The sequence below is a fragment of the Gadus chalcogrammus genome, chromosome 19 (genome assembly GCF_026213295.1).
Source record: "Gadus chalcogrammus isolate NIFS_2021 chromosome 19, NIFS_Gcha_1.0, whole genome shotgun sequence".
Taxonomy (NCBI): Eukaryota; Metazoa; Chordata; class Actinopteri; order Gadiformes; family Gadidae; genus Gadus; species Gadus chalcogrammus.
The window spans coordinates 18,024,234-18,046,891 of record NC_079430.1 but is presented as its reverse complement, the minus strand read 5'-3'; the positions used below and the strand labels follow the sequence as shown (position 1 = coordinate 18,046,891).

General features: G+C 42.5%; 1 protein-coding gene across 1 annotated transcript; it reads right to left on the bottom strand.

The window, feature by feature from the left end:
- Positions 1–11,259: 11,259 nt before the first annotated feature.
- Positions 11,260–20,305, bottom strand: sypl1 (synaptophysin-like 1). Its single transcript, XM_056578075.1, has 5 exons — positions 19,926–20,305; positions 16,106–16,224; positions 15,550–15,754; positions 14,410–14,601; positions 11,260–13,793 (listed from the first exon to the last, which is right to left on the bottom strand). Exons 1-5 carry the CDS (start codon positions 19,995–19,997, stop codon positions 13,662–13,664), a joined length of 720 nt encoding a protein of 239 aa, XP_056434050.1. The 5' UTR covers positions 19,998–20,305; the 3' UTR covers positions 11,260–13,661.
- Between the last annotated feature and the right edge of the window lie 2,353 nt (positions 20,306–22,658).

The window sequence follows — 22,658 nt, the reverse complement described above, 5'->3', positions numbered from 1 at the left end:
CATACAACACATACATACTACATCATACATACATACATACATACATACATACATACATACATGCATACATACATACATACATACATACATACATACATACATACATACATACATACATACATACATACATACATACATACATACATACATACATACATACATACATACATACATACATACCCACGTACACACATACATACATACATACATACATGAGATCTCACACAACACACTCTAAGACAACATGATATATACACACATTCAAACGCAAAAAACACACGTACACACATAGAGCTGAGGCGACATGCACGCTACAAAAACACCTTCATATATAGACACAATCACACGGGCACACACACACCCACACACACACACACACACACACACACACACACACACACACACACACACACACACACACACACACACACACACACACACACACACACACACACACACACACACACACACATTATAAATGAGTGTGTGAGATGCATGAGTGTTCACACTCATGCATACACATCTGTGAAGCGTACACACTGGTGACTAAAATCACTCGTCCACGATCCAGCCAGAATAACAAATACAATCAGAGAACACGCACACGCACACGCACACGCACACACTAATAGTGCCTTTTGAAGATGCAGATGAGGCAGAGTTAATACTAGAAAATCCTGTCTTTTTACAATTGGTTATATCGGTGCTATCATCCACATCATACAAAACTGACGTGTGGATGACTCAGCCCAACCATTAAGAGAGGATAACCTATATTTTAAACAGTTTCCCTTGTTCTTGTGCCATTCCTGAACCTGTGTCTAAAGCCATAAAGTCCACTTACAATAAGGCAACTTACAAGTGATATACTATGTCATAGTCCCCTCCCAAGTCTCATTCCTTAATTATTATACACTTATCATATGTATTATTATTATTATTATTATTATTATTATCAAAAGAAGTTGTAGAGCTGTTGTCTATATTCTTTGGTGTCAAACTGAAGTTGTCCATCAGGCTAGTTGCTACTAAAGAGGGACTCTACTCAAGGTACCAATTCAGTTTCTCATTGGGCCAGGGTCTGAATTCGGTTGATCTCTATTCCTGAGGCTGAAAGAGACTCAGAACCAGCCTCTACCAGCAGGTACACACCCATTGTATCTGACAGAGAGGGTTAATGCAAATCCAAATGCTTTGGACGATAAGCACGGGTGAATCTTGTAAGCGGTACGTTAACCATTTCCCTTTAGCTGTGAGACACAGCAGTATTCTCCCGTAGAAATGTAAACTCGGTTATGCATTGTTGGCCGGTGTGTTTTATAACATGAATGCACTCTCTACCCCCTACCAGTTGTGTTGGAGTTTGGTCATGATCACCGACCATACCTTATGTTACACAAACCATTGTGAGTTGGTAACATTATTATTACATCAACATGATGTTGATGTTATGATAATAACACAATATTGAACTTTATACTGTTGTACAAAAGTCACTTTTTTCATTCATTAATTTCGCACAATTTGTTTTTATTTAGCTCTAAATGAGCAGCAATAAATTTGAGTTTGACCAGAAGGAAAAGAGGTGTTCATGTTACGATGATGTTATAAAGATGTTGAAGTAAACTGAATTTTGTTCACATTTGTCCTTTCCATCCTCTATGGGACAAGTCTTTAGTTGCTTTTGACCAAAGCAGCATTTTTTTATTCTAGAAAGATCTGAACGATCTTAATCACCTATTGTGTTATTTTATATAAAAAAATCCAATGAAGGACTATTTGGTGGTTTGTACAATGGTTGGTGGTTTGTTATACCATTGAGATTACACAGAAACTGTACTTTTGTTTGTTATTGACAATATGATGGCTTTTAATTTTTTTTTAAGTGTTGCACATTGCCTCAGATCAGGGTTATGTATGACCGAGGCCAAAGTGAAGACATGAATGTGTGTGTGTTGGTGTACTGGTTATGCCACTGCTTCTGTAATGTTTCCAGCTAAGCACGTTGCCTCACAATAGTCCCACCAGCTGACGTATGCCGTTCAGGAGAATGGTATTCAGCCTCTCTGCCAAAGTTCTTGTTTTTTTAAATAAAAGTCAATAAATAAACGCTTTAAAATATTGATGTGCCCCTTTATTGTGTGTGTGTGTGTGTGTGTGTGTGTGTGTGTGTGTGTGTGGTGTGTGTGTGTGTGTGTGTGTGTACAATATATAACACATCTATATATAACCTGGTATACGTCTAGCATTGTGTTTGTCCGTGTGTGTGTGTGTGTGTGTGTGTGTGTGTGTATGTTTCAAAGAAAGTGTATTATGAATGTGAGAAATAAGATAGATAAAGGAAGGGGATGGTTAAGTGGAAAGATAGCCTCGTCACAGTTTAGTATTTGGATTAACATACTTTGTGTGTGTTTGCATGTGTGTTCATGCTTGCGGGTTTTTTTTTTTGTCTGCTTGTGAACTTTCGGACCTTTTCCCACTCAGTTACTCACTAAATTAACCCACTCGTACTCACTATTTCCCACCCCGTATGACTGACCTGACAACGTCGCGTCATGACGTGTCATGTGCTCTCTGGTATGTCAGTTATGTCACGCAGGCCACAGAGCACACACACATACACCCGCACAGACTTAATTAAGTTAAATCCTTATAGTTATATGCGGTTTGAGTTGCCAGTCTGAATGGTTCATGCCAGTATTCATTTTGAGTGCATTCGTGTGTTGTTGTGATCGGTATTTGGGAACTTCCCTGCACTTGTAGTGCAGTTAGTCCAAGCGTTACTCCTTTTCGCCACAAGAGGTCGCTACAATTGTATGCGAGTGGCGCTACAGTGCAATTACAGCTACGACTTAGGTGACGTTATATTGTTCAATGTTGCAGTTGCAACATTACATTTGATCAACTGTGTGATGTTAATCTTCGTGTTTATCATGTGCATCATGCAATTCATATTGATTCAAGACCATACTTTCCAATCTTCAAGCAGATTATATATTATTAATATTATATTTGGTTTGAGTTTGACTTCTTCATTGGCTTTATTTTAGGTGTAAAATAATTGCCGTTCAAACATGCTAGATACTGGTCGAATATACTGTATATGATATGTACATAGGCCTATCCGATACTATAGCCTAATAGAGTGGGTTATATTATAATGAGGAGTAATATGCAGCTAGGCTTATGCCTTAATATTTCAAACTTTTTACAGAGCTTTATGTGATGCATGGATCTGTATTGTTATTATTGCAACATCTTGGCCTATTGACGACGAGACTGCAGAAATGGTTGAGCGTTAGTTTCTACTTTTTTATTATTATCATTAAGGTCGTTTAGTTGCTGTTTTTGTGTGTTTTTGTGTGCATTTTCAGTCGTTTCGTCATTAAATTATCATTATTTAGTTATTTTCATTCATTTATTAAAAAATTATAATAATACGTTTGTATTCATTATTTCCATATTATGAATGCCCTCGTCTAGTTCATGGCGTGCTTTTATTATTATTTACGACCGGGTCTGAAAACGAAAGCTACCGGAAAGTCCCGAGGATGACGTCAAGTGTTTGTTTTTTTTCGCTTGCTGCGTGCGAAGGAGAGAGAGAGCGAGCGAAAGAGAGAGAGGAACACAACTCGTCCACAGCCAGCAACACGAAGAAGAGAGATAGAGAGAGAGACCGAGAGAGAGAGAGAGAGGGAGAGAGAGGGAGGGAGAGCGCCACACAGAGCGAGCGAGCGAGAGAGAGAGCGAGAGAGAGCAATGGCGCCATCGGATCGCCAGACAGCCCGTCCGGATCCGTTCCTGTGCAGAGCCCTGCCGTCCTCCGTCCTCCTTGCGGCTGAATCCCACTGTGTAGTCGACTGTAAGTTGTGTCGTCGTTGTTCTCCTCTGGCAAAGTGTCAGGAAGTGCGTGGAAAGAAACAACTGTCTGTGATTGAGTTGAGCAGAGAGCTCTCTGTCTCCCCCCCCTCTCCCACCCCCCCTACCACGCACACTCTGTCAGAACGGGCACAGTGTGTGGATGAACGACACGCAGTTACAGGTTGTTTTGATGCATCCGTTTTTGGACGTTTATCCGCGCGTAATCCCGCCCCCTTTCCCTCCAATGCAGCGCGTAAATGTCAGGGCAAGGACCCCATCCGCTCGGCCCCGAAGTTTGTTGTTTCAGCTCTGACAGCTCCACTTGATTTAGGACGAGCAGACCCAGCATGGCTCCGTGCGTGGCTCCCAGCTGGGCCCTGGGCCATACTTGTTGTTGCAAAGTTTGGCGTTTGTGTCCATGTGTGTATATGTATCATTTTTTTTTCATCCTTCATCATTTTTTGTTGGTTGTGTTTGTTTTTGCGTGTTTTTCTCTAGTGGTTGTATTTTGAGTTTGGGTTGTTTTTTTAAGTTAGATTATTGGATGTGTTTTTACTCGTTTGTTTTTGTTTTGTGGAGCGCCGTGCGTAAATGTCAAGGCATTGACTCCACGGGTCGGCCTCTGACCGTCTTGTGTTGGCTCTGACAGATCCAGCATGGGCCCCATGCATTCGATCCAGCATGGGCTCCCTCAGAGCCAGTTGCAAAGTATGTTGACGTTCCTGCACGCTCCCAAATGGCTGCTGTTTTGTTTATTCAATGTTTCCAGACCGAGAGAGAGAGCTCGTTATCAGCGACGTCCAAGCAGTCCAACTCAGCAGAGAAGGTAAGGACGTGGTTGAAAACCATATATATAGTGTTGTCTGCCATTCATATATTTTCCTGATTGTTTTAGTAATCTGAAGAGTGAGGCTTACGGTTCATCTTGGTTATATATTCATATATACATTGCGCAGTGACACGGCTGTTGTGGTAACTTGACGTGCGGTTTTGTGTTTTGACGTGCGCAGAGTGACACGTTGTTTATTTAGGATAACACGTTTTGAATTACATAATACTTCTTCTAGAAACCACTTGTGTTTTCCTCAACCGTGGAATAGACCAGAAATTGCTTTTTTTTATCCTTTTGGTTTCTGTTCCTCAATATTACTATAGTAAGCCAACTAAGCATACATAGGACTGTGAGGTTTATGCCTGATACAATCTGCAAAAGTCCCTCACGATCACGCACATACACAAACACACACAATAGGGTCTGAAGGAGTCACTCTAAGCTAAACACAAGCTACAAGTATCCAGTTCTTCTAATCGATAACTGTATTACTCAAATTTAATGCAAGCACTCATTGTCTATCTATTTACTTATGAGTCAGGAAGGCAGCAGATATTAGGGTTTGAACCCATAACCTTTCTGTTAGGAGTCATCACCCTTACTTCTAGACTGTCATCATATCACTTATAATTGACTCTATAACAAGTCTATAAATGAAAACATTACCCTTTTATAATGATCTAAAATGTTGAAAAGGAACCAAATATCTATTAATGAAGAAACAACTGGTGTTTTTGAATATACTATTTCTTCATGGTACAATGACCAATATTTTAATAAAAAAAAAAAAATAATCAAAATTTGGATCGTTTCAAATTTTCAGTTGAATATTCAACTCTTGGAACATAGGTCACCGATTGGCCGATGAATGACCAATCGTTTCAGCCCAACACCACAGGCTCCTCCCCCATCCCCCCTCCCTTAGCGCTGGCTGGCCGGCCTCCACAGAACTGCTGATCTGTTGGCACCACCACTTCCTGTCTTGTTGAGAGACACACACACGCACACACACGCACTGAGACAGACAGACACAAACACACACTGAGACAGACACACACACACACACACACACACAGACACGCACGCACACATGCACTCACAAACACACATACACACACACACACAAAAACTCACACACATACACGCACTGAGACAGACAGACGCACACACGCACTCACAAACACACGCACAGACACACACACACGCACTCACAAACACACACACACACACAAACACACAATAGGGTGTGCTTATTGGGGGCATTTGAATTTATCTGCGATTTATTGTCTGTTGTGATAATAGGACTGTGCATGCTGAAGAATATATAATTTTTAAATTTTTTCGATTTTCCTTGAAGAACATACAGGCTGCATTGCATCTCTGATGTAGTTGTGTCACATGAGGAAAAAAAGTGGATCAAAACAAATAAACGTACACTAGTACACCAGCTGTAGAACGATCTAAGAAACTACAAGCTAAAAGCCAGAGCATGGCAGGCCTGATGCCAACATTCAGAACGCTGTCATTATATCCCTCACCTCAAAGAGCACGCGCACTCACCACCATGATGGACGTCGTTACACTCACTATCTCCTAACGTCTGTCCGTCTGAACAGAGGGCAATCTGTGTTTAAACAACGGCGAAGTCTAGACACCGCGAGAGGATTAAACACTATCAGCTGCTTTAGTGACAAACTCCTTTCAAGCAAAATCAACACTGTGGTGTTATAACGGGGACGGGGTTAACCTAACAATTGTTAGCGCTTGGCACCTGGTTCTATGAACATCTTTACCCTACCGACAGTTATAGATTGTTGTTCCTCGTTCTTCTGACAGATGTACTTATTGTAAGTCCCTTTGGAAAAAAGTGTCTGCTGAATGCCCTAAATGTAAATGTTATAGCCCTGCATTGAACGCAGCAGCCCCCCACTGGCTATTGTGTCGTGCGTTTGTGTGTGTGCACGTGGTTCGCACAACAGCCCGCTCTCGGGCTGTTGTGCGAACCACGTGCACACACACAAACGCACAACACAATAGCCAGTGGGGGGCTGCTGCGTTCAATGCAGGGCTATAACATTTACATTTAGGGCATTCAGCAGACACTTTTTTCCAAAGGGACTTACAATAAGTACATCTGTCAGAAGAACGAGGAACAACAATCTATAACTGTCGGTAGGGTAAAGATGTTCATAGAACCAGGTGCCAAGCGCTAACAATTGTTAGGTTAACCCCGTCCCCGTTATAACACCACAGTGTTGATTTTGCTTGAAAGGAGTTTGTCACTAAAGCAGCTGATAGTGTTTAATCCTCTCGCGGTGTCTAGACTTCGCCGTTGTTTAAACACAGATTGCCCTCTGTTCAGACGGACAGACGTTAGGCGATAGGAGATAGTGAGTGTAACGACGTCCATCATGGTGGTGAGTGCGCGTGCTCTTTGAGGTGAGGGATATAATGACAGCGTTCTGAATGTTGGCATCAGGCCTGCCATGCTCTGGCTTTTAGCTTGTAGTTTCTTAGATTGTTCTACAGCTGGTGTACTAGTGTACGTTTATTTGTTTTGATCCACTTTTTTCCTCATGTGACACAACTACATCAGAGATGCAATGCAGCCTGTATGTTCTTCAAGGAAAATCGAAAAAATTTAAAAATTATATATTCTTCAGCATGCACAGTCCTATTATCACAACAGACAATAAATCGCAGATAAATTCAAATGCCCCCAATAAGCACACCCTATTGTGTGTTTGTGTGTGTGTGTGTGTGTTTGTGAGTGCGTGTGTGTGTGTCTGTGCGTGTGTTTGTGAGTGCGTGTGTGCGTCTGTCTGTCTCAGTGCGTGTATGTGTGTGAGTTTTTGTGTGTGTGTGTGTATGTGTGTTTGTGAGTGCATGTGTGCGTGCGTGTCTGTGTGTGTGTGTGTGTGTGTGTGTCTGTCTCAGTGTGTGTTTGTGTCTGTCTGTCTCAGTGCGTGTGTGTGCGTGTGTGCGTGTGTGTGTCTCTCAACAAGACAGGAAGTGGTGGTGCCAACAGATCAGCAGTTCTGTGGAGGCCGGCCAGCCAGCGCTAAGGGAGGGGGGGATGGGGGAGGAGCCTGTGGTGTTGGGCTGAAACGATTGGTCATTCATCGGCCAATCGGTGACCTATGTTCCAAGAGTTGAATATTCAACTGAAAATTTGAAACGATCCAAATTTTGATTTTCTTTTTTTTTTAAATTAAAATATTGGTCATTGTACCATGAAGAAATAGTATATTCAAAAACACCAGTTGTTTCTTCATTAATAGATATTTGGTTCCTTTTCAACATTTTAGATCATTATAAAAGGGTAATGTTTTATTTATAGACTTGTTATAGAGTCAATTATAAGTGATATGATGACAGTCTAGAAGTAAGGGTGATGACTCCTAACAGAAAGGTTATGGGTTCAAACCCTAATATCTGCTGCCTTCCTGACTCATAAGTAAATAGATAGACAATGAGTGCTTGCATTAAATTTGAGTAATACAGTTATCGATTAGAAGAACTGGATACTTGTAGCTTGTGTTTAGCTTAGAGTGACTCCTTCAGACCCTATTGTGTGTGTTTGTGTATGTGCGTGATCGTGAGGGACTTTTGCAGATTGTATCAGGCATAAACCTCACAGTCCTATGTATGCTTAGTTGGCTTACTATAGTAATATTGAGGAACAGAAACCAAAAGGATAAAAAAAAGCAATTTCTGGTCTATTCCACGGTTGAGGAAAACACAAGTGGTTTCTAGAAGAAGTATTATGTAATTCAAAACGTGTTATCCTAAATAAACAACGTGTCACTCTGCGCACGTCAAAACACAAAACCGCACGTCAAGTTACCACAACAGCCGTGTCACTGCGCAATGTATATATGAATATATAACCAAGATGACCGTAAGCCTCACTCTTCAGATTACTAAAACAATCAGGAAAATATATGAATGGCAGACAACACTATATATATGGTTTTCAACCACGTCCTTACCTTCTCTGCTGAGTTGGACTGCTTGGACGTCGCTGATAACGAGCTCTCTCTCTCGGTCTGGAAACATTGAATAAACAAAACAGCAGCCATTTGGGAGCGTGCAGGAACGTCAACATACTTTGCAACTGGCTCTGAGGGAGCCCATGCTGGATCGAATGCATGGGGCCCATGCTGGATCTGTCAGAGCCAACACAAGACGGTCAGAGGCCGACCCGTGGAGTCAATGCCTTGACATTTACGCACGGCGCTCCACAAAACAAAAACAAACGAGTAAAACACATCCAATAATCTAACTTAAAAAAACACCCAAACTCAAAATACAACCACTAGAGAAAAACACGCAAAAACAAACACAACCAACAAAAAATGATGAAGGATGAAAAAAAAATGATACATATACACACATGGACACAAACGCCAAACTTTGCAACAACAAGTATGGCCCAGGGCCCAGCTGGGAGCCACGCACGGAGCCATGCTGGGTCTGCTCGTCCTAAATCAAGTGGAGCTGTCAGAGCTGAAACAACAAACTTCGGGGCCGAGCGGATGGGGTCCTTGCCCTGACATTTACGCGCTGCATTGGAGGGAAAGGGGGCGGGATTACGCGCGGATAAACGTCCAAAAACGGATGCATCAAAACAACCTGTAACTGCGTGTCGTTCATCCACACACTGTGCCCGTTCTGACAGAGTGTGCGTGGTAGGGGGGGTGGGAGAGGGGGGGGAGACAGAGAGCTCTCTGCTCACTCAATCACAGACAGTTGTTTCTTTCCACGCACTTCCTGACACTTTGCCAGAGGAGAACAACGACGACACAACTTACAGTCGACTACACAGTGGGATTCAGCCGCAAGGAGGACGGAGGACGGCAGGGCTCTGCACAGGAACGGATCCGGACGGGCTGTCTGGCGATCCGATGGCGCCATTGCTCTCTCTCGCTCTCTCTCTCGCTCGCTCGCTCTGTGTGGCGCTCTCCCTCCCTCTCTCTCCCTCTCTCTCTCTCTCTCGGTCTCTCTCTCTATCTCTCTTCTTCGTGTTGCTGGCTGTGGACGAGTTGTGTTCCTCTCTCTCTTTCGCTCGCTCTCTCTCTCCTTCGCACGCAGCAAGCGAAAAAAAACAAACACTTGACGTCATCCTCGGGACTTTCCGGTAGCTTTCGTTTTCAGACCCGGTCGTAAATAATAATAAAAGCACGCCATGAACTAGACGAGGGCATTCATAATATGGAAATAATGAATACAAACGTAGTATTATTATTTTTTAATAAATGAATGAAAATAACTAAATAATGATAATTTAATGACGAAACGACTGAAAATGCACACAAAAACACACAAAAACAGCAACTAAACGACCTTAATGATAATAATAAAAAAGTAGAAACTAACGCTCAACCATTTCTGCAGTCTCGTCGTCAATAGGCCAAGATGTTGCAATAATAACAATACAGATCCATGCATCACATAAAGCTCTGTAAAAAGTTTGAAATATTAAGGCATAAGCCTAGCTGCATATTACTCCTCATTATAATATAACCCACTCTATTAGGCTATAGTATCGGATAGGCCTATGTACATATCATATACAGTATATTCGACCAGTATCTAGCATGTTTGAACGGCAATTATTTTACACCTAAAATAAAGCCAATGAAGAAGTCAAACTCAAACCAAATATAATATTAATAATATATAATCTGCTTGAAGATTGGAAAGTATGGTCTTGAATCAATATGAATTGCATGATGCACATGATAAACACGAAGATTAACATCACACAGTTGATCAAATGTAATGTTGCAACTGCAACATTGAACAATATAACGTCACCTAAGTCGTAGCTGTAATTGCACTGTAGCGCCACTCGCATACAATTGTAGCGACCTCTTGTGGCGAAAAGGAGTAACGCTTGGACTAACTGCACTACAAGTGCAGGGAAGTTCCCAAATACCGATCACAACACACGAATGCACTCAAAATGAATACTGGCATGAACCATTCAGACTGGCAACTCAAACCGCATATAACTATAAGGATTTAACTTAATTAAGTCTGTGCGGGTGTATGTGTGTGTGCTCTGTGGCCTGCGTGACATAACTGACATACCAGAGAGCACATGACACGTCATGACGCGACGTTGTCAGGTCAGTCATACGGGGTGGGAAATAGTGAGTACGAGTGGGTTAATTTAGTGAGTAACTGAGTGGGAAAAGGTCCGAAAGTTCACAAGCAGACAAAAAAAAAAAACCCGCAAGCATGAACACACATGCAAACACACACAAAGTATGTTAATCCAAATACTAAACTGTGACGAGGCTATCTTTCCACTTAACCATCCCCTTCCTTTATCTATCTTATTTCTCACATTCATAATACACTTTCTTTGAAACATACACACACACACACACACACACACACACACACGGACAAACACAATGCTAGACGTATACCAGGTTATATATAGATGTGTTATATATTGTACACACACACACACACACACACACACACACACACACACACACACACACACACACACACACACACAATAAAGGGGCACATCAATATTTTTAAAGCGTTTATTTATTGACTTTTATTTAAAAAAACAAGAACTTTGGCAGAGAGGCTGAATACCATTCTCCTGAACGGCATACGTCAGCTGGTGGGACTATTGTGAGGCAACGTGCTTAGCTGGAAACATTACAGAAGCAGTGGCATAACCAGTACACCAACACACACACATTCATGTCTTCAATTTGGCCTCGGTCATACATAACCCTGATCTGAGGCAATGTGCAACACTTAAAAAAAAATTAAAAGCCATCATATTGTCAATAACAAACAAAAGTACAGTTTCTGTGTAATCTCAATGGTATAACAAACCACCAACCATTGTACAAACCACCAAATAGTCCTTCATTGGATTTTTTTATATAAAATAACACAATAGGTGATTAAGATCGTTCAGATCTTTCTAGAATAAAAAAATGCTGCTTTGGTCAAAAGCAACTAAAGACTTGTCCCATAGAGGATGGAAAGGACAAATGTGAACAAAATTCAGTTTACTTCAACATCTTTATAACATCATCGTAACATGAACACCTCTTTTCCTTCTGGTCAAACTCAAATTTATTGCTGCTCATTTAGAGCTAAATAAAAACAAATTGTGCGAAATTAATGAATGAAAAAAGTGACTTTTGTACAACAGTATAAAGTTCAATATTGTGTAATTATCATAACATCAACATCATGTTGATGTAATAATAATGTTACCAACTCACAATGGTTTGTGTAACATAAGGTATGGTCGGTGATCATGACCAAACTCCAACACAACTGGTAGGGGGTAGAGAGTGCATTCATGTTATAAAACACACCGGCCAACAATGCATAACCGAGTTTACATTTCTACGGGAGAATACTGCTGTGTCTCACAGCTAAAGGGAAATGGTTAACGTACCGCTTACAAGATTCACCCGTGCTTATCGTCCAAAGCATTTGGATTTGCATTAACCCTCTCTGTCAGATACAATGGGTGTGTACCTGCTGGTAGAGGCTGGTTCTGAGTCTCTTTCAGCCTCAGGAATAGAGATCAACCGAATTCAGACCCTGGCCCAATGAGAAACTGAATTGGTACCTTGAGTAGAGTCCCTCTTTAGTAGCAACTAGCCTGATGGACAACTTCAGTTTGACACCAAAGAATATAGACAACAGCTCTACAACTTCTTTTGATAATAATAATAATAATAATAATAATAATACATATGATAAGTGTATAATAATTAAGGAATGAGACTTGGGAGGGGACTATGACATAGTATATCACTTGTAAGTTGCCTTATTGTAAGTGGACTTTATGGCTTTAGACACAGGTTCAGGAATGGCACAAGAACAAGGGAAACTGTTTAAAATATAGGTTATCCTCTCTTAATGGTTGGGCTGAGTCATCCACACGTCAGTTTTGTATGATGTGGATGATAGCACCGATATAACCAATTGTAAAAAGACAGGATTTTCTAGTATTAACTCTGCCTCATCTGCATCTTCAAAAGGCACTATTAGTGTGTGCGTGTGCGTGTGCGTGTGCGTGTTCTCTGATTGTATTTGTTATTCTGGCTGGATCGTGGACGAGTGATTTTAGTCACCAGTGTGTACGCTTCACAGATGTGTATGCATGAGTGTGAACACTCATGCATCTCACACACTCATTTATAATGTGTGTGTGTGTGTGTGTGTGTGTGTGTGTGTGTGTGTGTGTGTGTGTGTGTGTGTGTGTGTGTGTGTGTGTGTGTGTGTGTGTGTGTGTGTGTGTGTGTGTGTGTGTGTGGGTGTGTGTGTGCCCGTGTGATTGTGTCTATATATGAAGGTGTTTTTGTAGCGTGCATGTCGCCTCAGCTCTATGTGTGTACGTGTGTTTTTTGCGTTTGAATGTGTGTATATATCATGTTGTCTTAGAGAGTGTGTGTGAGATCTCATGTATGTATGTATGTATGTATGTATGTATGTATGTATGTATGTATGTATGTATGTATGTATGTATGTATGTATGTATGTATGTATGTATGTATGTATGTATGTATGTATGTATGTATGTATGTATGTATGTATGTATGTATGTATGTATGCATGTATGTATGTATGTATGTATGTATGTATGTATGTATGTATGTATGTATGTATGTGTGTATGTATGTATGTATGTATGCGTGCAGGTGTGCGTGCATGTGTGTATGTGTGTGTGAGATCGTTTTGTACAATGTGGATGATAGCACCAATATATATTTCCTTTTTTCTTTACTAACTGGCAGTATTAACTCTTCATCTTCAAAAGGCACTGTGTGTGTGTGTGTGTGTGTGTGTGTGTGTGTGTGCGTGTTCTTTGTTTATATTTGCGCTTACGGCTTTTGTGGGCAACTGCGTTCAGTCACCCGTGTGTGTGTTTACATATGTTTATCTGATGTGTGTGTGCGTGTGTGTGTGTTCATATGGCTGCAGGGACCTGGGTCCTTTGGGGGACCGCCTGGCCCCCGTGTTTCTGTGCGTGCCAGCGGGTCTCTTTGTACACGAACCAGGCGTTGCCCGCCCACACACAAAGGTTCAGGAAGCCAAACACCTGGGAAGGAGGAACACACGGAGAAAACATATGAGATACGCACTATTGCAGTATCGCGAGTTATATTATTCCATTTTATCACCCTGCCCAATTTGACAGACCTACGTTTACCTAGTAGATGTAAAAACCACGACTACTAGTTTTACGTCCTTGCACTTAACGTACGGTCGATTGAATGTTGCATATTTTTGCCTTATAAATAGTACTCAGCATTGTGTAGAACCTTATCCTAGCTATCTTTCTTGCCTACGGGGAATGGGCTAACCTAGTGATTGTGAGTGCTTGGCACTTGGTTCTATGAACATCCTTACTGTACCGACAGCCATATATTGTGGTTCCTCTTTCTCCTGCCAAATGTAATCACTGTGTGTCGCTTTGGGTTAAAGCGTCTGCTAAATGTCCTTAATGTAAAAGTAAATGTTAAGTGTGTAAATAGTCAATTATAATACACAATTGGAGACCTTTCAAAATATAGTGATGTGAAACGTGCAAGACAAGCTAACACGAAAACAAACCATCCGGCTTTCTTTGTGACACAAACACAAAAAGAGAGAAAAGAAATGTAATTTCCTTCTGATTGACACACAAACCAACCAATCGTTTAACGCTTCCTCACCGCGGAGACGTTCAGGGACCGCAGGCTGGCGAACTCCGTGACCCGGCAGGTGACGTCGCCCTGCGCGCAGACACCCAGCGTGGCGGCGATGCCCGCGTCCCCGGTGGCGTGCTTCACGGTCTGCAGCCCCCTGGCCCACGCCGACGAGCTCACCAGCCAGAGGAAGGCCAGCGCCGCCGTCAGCAGGAAGTCCTGGAGGGGGAGGAAGAGAGTCAGGACGCAGAGCCTTGGTACGACTGAGAGCATTAGCGTTAGCATGAGAGCTAACGTTAGCCTTACGGAGAGCGTTAGAATTAGCGTAAGCACGACAGAGGGCGTTGGCATTGGCGTTAGTATTAGCATGACAGAGAGCGTTAGCATTAGCATGACGGAGAGCGTTAGAAGTAGCTTGACGGAGAGTGTTAGCTATATGGAGAGCGTTAGATTTAGCCTTAGCATGACGGAGAGCGTTAGCGTTACTATGACGGAGAGTGTTAGCATTAGCATTACGGAGAGCGTTAGCATGACGGAGAGCGTTAGCCTTAGCATTAGCATGACGGACAGGGTAAGCACTAGCATTAGCATGACGGAGAGGGTTAGCACTAGCATTAGCATGATGGAGCGTGTTACCATGAGCTTGACAGACGCTAGCATCCAAAGAAATTGAGTGGTCATTAAGGTGCAGTATGCAACATGTCTTTGTTTGAGATGTGCACCGAAACACCTTCATGTCTTCATGTAGACACTCCCTTTAACGCTGCAGGGATCTAGGTTAAATGCACGATTCGGCAGCAGTGTAGAGAAATTGCGTTTTACGTATATTCTTCTTTTTTTTTTTTTAAAGCTTCGCTTTTTGAGGAGGGGCATCTTGCATAGTGTCCTTTAATGCGCTGGTTAGGGTTAGAATAAGGCTGTTGATTGGCTTGTTTTAATCCCCTAGATGTGACATCACAAATGGCGTTGATTCAAGTTTGCTCCGGTGCAATGATTCCAGTCGAACATTCTTAACGAATTGTAAAACCTTCATTCATTTAGCAGGTTTATCAGAAGGATTTAAGGGGGGGGGGGGGGGGGGCGACAGCCAACCTATTCCTCTGCTCAGAACAAGGCTCTATCTACAAATACGTTATAAAACGTTATCAAGTATTTATAACGACTCACAATGATGGGCCCGAAGTCGGAGTCCTTGTACACGTGCATGTAGCCCAGATACACAAGCAGTGCCACCATGGAGTACAGGAAGCAGACCACGCCCACGCCCACAAAGAACTCTGCCGAGGAGGCGGAGTCTCCCACCAGGTGGGTGGGGCCAGCCGTGTGGTTGCAGAAAGTCAGGTTTGACTCGACCAGTGAAACCTCGCTTAACCTGGAACCGCAGCAAACACACACACACACACACACACACACACACACACACACACACACACACACACACACACACACACACACACACACACACACACACACACACACACACACACTTGAGTTTCAATTCTCATTTTTTTTATAATAGTGGCAGAAGTGTAAAGAATAAAAGTAAAGTAGAACATTTGCATTTTAACTGATTTCGATTTGTAGCATAATTACGCAACACATTACATAATATTATTCTCTTGACCATTCGTAACGCAATGCAAAGCAATGCAGTGGTCCTGGGGGTCCATTTTGTTTGTTTGTGTACAGGTGTTGGCGGTTAAATGAGCGGTCAGGCGCACACCTGAAGGGGTAGCTGAAGGCAGCGGAGAGCGTCTCGTTCGTCCCATTTCCACAGAAGAGAGAGATGACGTTTGTCCCGGAATAACCACCGCAGCTTCCAAACGCAAAGATGGCCGTCAACTGTCAGAGAAGAGAAAGAGAGAAAGAGAAGAGAAGAGAAAGAGAGAGAGGGAGAGAGAGAGAGAGAGAGGGAGAGAGGGAGAGAGAGAGAGAGAGAGAGAGAGAGGGAGAGAGGGAGAGAGAGAGAGAGAGGGAGAGAGGGAGAGAGGAGAGAGAGAGAGAGAGAGAGAGAGAGAGAGAGAGAGAGAGAGAGAGAGAGAGAGAGAGAGAGAGAGAGAGAGAGAGAGAGAGAGAGAGAGAGAAACACACACAAAGATGGTGAGACTCAGAGAAAGTGAACAAGCGTACAGAAGAGGAGAAGAACAAGGAAGGAGTTAGGACAGAAATAAGGAGAGACTTGAACCTTGAGAACCAAACATAGCGAGGCCCTTCCAGAGGAGAGATCTCGCCGGGTGTTTGTACATACTTCTTTCAGTTAGTAATTCCAACTGGGTCAAACGGGCGACCAACTCAGCATTTAGCATCACGTAACACTAACAACGTCAAACGTTGTGGCCAAAAGCTACTGACTGAGTAGCTATAATTCTGTGTAAGGGTGTAGAGTCATGGTGGTAATACATTAGACAAGGCTTAGCAGTCTTCACAGAGGACATTCGTAGCGCTTTACTTTGGCGGGAGTAACATGATAACACGTTTAAAACACAAATGCTAAAACAGAACAATATTATTAAGGGAAGATAAAAGTACCAGAAGGGAAGAGAATACCTTTCGTACGTTCAAACATTAGGATTGAACTGCAGAGCATCACTTTTACCGAGTGTGAGTTGTGGTCATGCACGTATATCTCTGCTGTGTGTGCGTGTGTGCGTGTGTGTGTGTGTGTGTGTCTGTGTCTGTGTCTGTGTGTGTGTGTGTGTGTGTGTGTGTTTCCTAAGCGGCACAGCATGACAAGCAGTCATGCTCCAGGGCTTATGTCACACACACACACACACACACACACACACACACACACACACACACACACACACACACACACACACACACACACACACACACACACACACACACACACACACACACACACACACCAAACATCAAAACCAACACAACCACACCAAAACCATCACACACACACACACACACACACACATCAAAACCAACATACATACACACACACACACACACACACACACACACACACACACACACACACACACACACACACACACACACACACACACACACACACACACACACACATCAAAACCAACACATACAGACACACGCACACATTATATATGACCAGCCCAAGGCCTGAACTGAAAAAAGTTTGTAAATTCAAATATACACACCCTATTTATTACCCTATACTACAAACACCTAACACATGCAAAGTGTAAACACTATCACTGTCGTTTGGGTATATTGTCTAATTAAGGTATATTAGAGTCAACATTACACATTTTGCGGGGCAAGATCATTTACACAGCAGATAGCAAATCATTGCACATCAGCAAATCAGCAAAACATACATTATCCTGTTTCTTTCAGATACCGGCTCAAAGTCTTACGTTGCACAAAAAGCACATTTCTTGTCCATGAGTCCGCTCCCACTATGCAGCAGAGCACAAGACCGGAGTTCGGATTATAAAAATACAAATCTGAACGATTCAGCATCACCTCCTCCTCACACACACACACCTATGTTTAGTCAGCATAAACACCCCACTTCTGCAACCAGACGCCGCACACACATACACACACACACACACACACACACACGCACCCTGCAAGCCTTATCCAGATGCTCATCCAGATGCCACTGTCGCGGCCACTTCCTGTTTCCTTTGACTTTTTCGACCAATGGAAACCACTTTTGAAATGTACTGCTAACACACTCTCTTGACTCAGAGGGGACCCCCTTAAGGGGACGTGTGGGGTCCCCATTACATTTATGGGGGTTTGCCGGATGAGGCTAGTAAAGGGCTTGGGTTCACCAAAACTGGGTTTTTGAGTCTGTGTATGTATGTGTACACACATACATACACAGACTCATGTATGACTGAGTGTGTCTAGATTTGTGTGTGTGTGTGTGTGTGTGTGTGTGTGTGTGTGTGTGTGTGTGTGTGTGTGTGTGTGTGTGTGTGTGTGTGTGTGTGTGTGTGGGACGACGCATGGTGACTGGAACTGGTTAGCAAAACCTAAACTGCAAACTAATAGCATTTATCCATCGGGGGATTGGGATTGACCAAACAATAGTTGGTTCAAAAGACAACGTAAACCTAAGTACCAAGTAAAGCACCACATTCATAGTTTTATCGATAATCATTATCGTTTTTTTTTCTTGCCATCTGGGGGGGCCAGGGTCAGGGGGTGTCATAAATATATGGCCTGTAAACCCTTTGAGACTGTACCTTTGATTAAGGGCCATACAAATTAAATTAAATTGAATTTAAATCGATGAAACAGCCTTGGTTCACGTACAAACGGCACTGATTTAATTACCTAGACCTGTCTTGGAAAAGAGAAGGCTGACTGATAATAGTTGAAAGTCTGCCCCTTAACAGCGGTTGTCCTACCGGGTGCAGCACTGTTTGGTGACAAAGGCTTCACACAGTTAGTTCCTTCAAAGTCCCTCCGTTCAAACACAAAGGCTCAGTCAGCTGTTAGACACAACCAATTTGCGATACACAACGCTGACATACACACTATGTGTGTGTGTGTGTGTGTGTGTGTGTGTGTGTGTGTGTGTGTGTGTGTGTGTGTGTGTGTGTGTGTGTGTGTGTAGACAATATACACACATCTAATCTGGTGTACCTCTGACATTGTGTGTGTGTGTGTGCGTGTGTGTGTGTGTTTGTGTCTCTAACAGTGTGTGTGTGTGTGTGTGTGTGTGTGTGTGTGTGTGTGTGTGTGTGTGTGTGTGTGTGTGTGTGTGTGTGTGTGTGTGTGTGTCCTTGTATTAATGCATGACCACTCTTAGCCAGTGGTTACAATAATGTGACTGTACAACTCCAGGAGAAAACATCAGTTTCTGCAAAGTCGGCCCTACACACACATGGAAATGTTATCTATAGTCGGATGACTGTGGTGGGACATGAACGTCTCTCCCTCTTTTTCTCTCTCTGAGGTCACTCCCGTGAATTAGGGAGCCCAGTGGAAGAACAGATGTACGACAGCTGTATCGGGGGCCACACTGGGCCACTTAAAGCAGGGCATTAGCCTGCCCTGGCCTCATTTCTCCACACAAACCAACGGAAATCGCATTTGAAACGCTTAGCCACAGAATCAGTCCAACCTACCGCAACAATGCTGATCTAAACTGCATGGGCCGAGGAAACTTAATTTAGGCCTAACTTTTTTTTTCTTTTGTATTTCTTAGTTCAAGTTCAAAAATTCTCCCATTGTGCCAAAGGTTAATTATTGTTGTGCCGTGCATTAATCGACAACTGCCTGACGTTTAGGTCATAAATGACTTCCCATTAATTAATCATTTTTGTACAAACAGACAGCAGGACAGAAAGTTAGATAGATAACTAGGGGACTTCCCCTAAACTATACTTCTTGAAAACTCATGAAAATTGAATATGATCACAGATGGAATGGCAAGTCTGCAACTCCCATTTCAATATCTTATAAACTATTTTATTTTATGTATAAAACGCCAAAAACATAATAAAAACCTCGGACCAGACCCCTCCCATCCTCATGCGCACCAGAACGGAGAACACACTGGTCTCCAGAAGATCTGAAGGACTCACCCACTCCACCAGTTTGACGAAGCCCAGCGGCTCTTTGAGCGGGGACAGATTCAGCCGAAATCCAGTCATCATGGTTCTGGGGGGGAATCGAACCTGCGCACTTTTTCTCTACTCGGATCCCAAAGGTAGCGGAAGAATGAAGCGCCCTGACAGGAATGACGTGGTGGCGGGGTAGAGTTCATACGCTGCCACGCAAATCGCGGAGGCGGTGCTGCTGACTGCACAGAGAAAAGTTTTACACCCAATGGGGAAAAAAAAGCATCCCCCTTCAAAATAAGAGTATAGTAACGGAGCTTAGGCGAAAAAGATAAACCCCTTCTATTGCATACAAATGGGTTTATCGTCTTACTTAAACACCATTAAACCCCCCTTTGTATGCGATTAAGTCGATTCAGATCCTGCTTCGAACTGGTCTAGAATAAACGGTATAAAAGCTGTAAATATGAAGCCATGGTGTTGCCCCCTGCTGACGCTGCAGGGTCTAACAGGAGATGTTTTATTACATGACCCTTGGGGGGGCTGGTGACTCAGTCATATGATTGTGGGTAACACAAGGCCTGGAATTATTACGTTTTTTAAACTGAGACAATAAGACAAGTACCCTTAATCTCACCTTCTGAATAAACAAAGTTAGAAAGACAAGAAGAGAGATAATGAAGAGTTTAGGGATACAGTGGAAGGCTACTGTATCCCTATTGCATTTGGTCAGTTCAATTAAACTGTGTTAATAGCTGCTCCAAAACTACAGTTAGTTTACAATAGTGGACTTTTTTTTTTTTTACAATTATTACCTAAAAATAAGATTATTCAAACATTGGCATGTTTGAATAATCCAGATTTGACATCACAACTGGCAATGAATCAAATTGACGTCATCACAACTGGCAATGATTCAGATTGGCGTCATTTACTTGGACAATGTTTCCAATTAAACTACCAATCGAGCAGGTGGAGTTGAGGCCCCTTGCTGAAGGATTACACCATGTAGATCAGGGCTCACCAACCTTTTTGAACCTGAGAGCTACTTCATGGGCACTGAGTCATACGAAGGGCACCCAGTTCTATGAACTCTTCTGAAATAACAAATTTGCTCAGTTTGCCTTTAGTTATATATTAATATTAATGATTAATGATACTCATCTATGTGAAGACAGGTTAATTAATGAAGTCATGTTAATGATTTCTCACAATAATTATCAACAATGACTTGAAAAAGATGGGAAAGAGTTGTTCAAGAATGAGCAGTGCTGTTTTCAGAACAGGCCTGCGGGCGTCTCACGTGGTCCTTGCGGGCGCCATGGTGCCCGCGGGCACTGTGTTGGTGACCCCTGATGTCGATTGATTAGGGTTAATACCCTTAATTACCTTTTGGATTGACATTGGTGAAGACTTCCGTTCTATTAGACACCAATATTAGATCTAAGTTTGCATAACAGAGACCATATAAAACATGGTAACATATGTTATATAATCCAGTTAAATCCTATTGGTTTCTTTCAATAAGTAATAATAATAAAACACTCAATTCACATCGACATGGTATGACCTTTAATCAATGCCGTGTTGACATTAGAGCAACAATTATGTTAGTTAAAATATCGGGGAGCTTGTGTGGGGAGAGAACGTGGGACAACCAGCATATACATACGATGAAACGACAAAGAAAAGAAAGAAAAATCACTTCATTTGTATTTTGTAATATAATCACGCAGTAGCATTCACACGGGGCCACACACACACACGCATACGCACAAAGATACACACACACACACACACAAACACACACACACACATACATACCCGTTAACAGACTGACGCACAATGACTGACTCATGTGTCATACAAAAACACACACTTTTGGATAACTGTTGGTAGAAAACGGTACGTTTGAAAAACAAAAATGAAAGAATGATAATTCCAGAGCTTTCCTTCCTTCCTCACCTACCCTCTTCTTCCTCAGTCAGATACCTTGTGGTATTGACAAGCAAGAGGGCAGTTTGGCCGCAAACATTTGTAAATCAACTATTTACTGCAATATTGGCTTCATTTCGACCTCCTGACCGTATGTCATACAAAATAATATTTTCTTTAGAGGTAATCAGAACCCAGATAGTATCAAAATATTAAACCAAAAACATTTTTGTTTTTCCACTTAAGAGTGAACCGCATAACATAAAAAAGGGAGACATAATAAGACGACTAGGCTAGGCTCATAATGTTTTGAGATGTACGGTTGGCATTCCAGTTTGGGGTCGAGTGCCCTTTTAAAAGCAGGCAGGAAGAGACGACTTGATGACATCACAAGATTCCAACTGGACTCGATGAAATCCCAAGATTCCGATCCCCGTAAACGGTAAAAGCACCACAACGGCTAACTTTGGTAGCACAGTTGCCACGCATGACGAGATGTTATGTTTTGTTTCGTGAGCGATGGGAAGAATGTTGCAAGGGTCAAAGGGCCCAAGGCCACTAGGTTAGGGTACCATGGGCACAGCGAAAGCTTTTCCACAGCAGTTGGCAGTTGCATTTCCTTCATATCCACACGTATATTCTATCTCATCGCCCATGGAGAAGAAAGGAGGATACAAACAGATGTTACCCTCACACAGGACTCTGGGACGGGATTCGTACCCGGGCTTTAAGAGCTGTTGGGAAGTGGTAGTTCAGTTAAACGTACACCACCCCTTCAACGCCCAATTGGCACGTTCCAACTTTCCAGATCATCTCTTGGGG

Coding starts and splice junctions, on each gene's coding strand:
- sypl1 (XM_056578075.1), bottom strand. CDS start 19,997: ATGATGACTGGATTTCGGCTGAATCTGTCCCCGCTCAAAGAGCCGCTG. Junction 15,755..16,105: donor GCCTTCAGCTACCCCTTCAG/GTGTGCGCCTGA, acceptor CTGCGGTTCCAG/GTTAAGCGAGGTTTCACTGG. Junction 14,602..15,549: donor CCGACTTCGGGCCCATCATT/GTGAGTCGTTAT, acceptor CTCCCCCTCCAG/GACTTCCTGCTGACGGCGGC.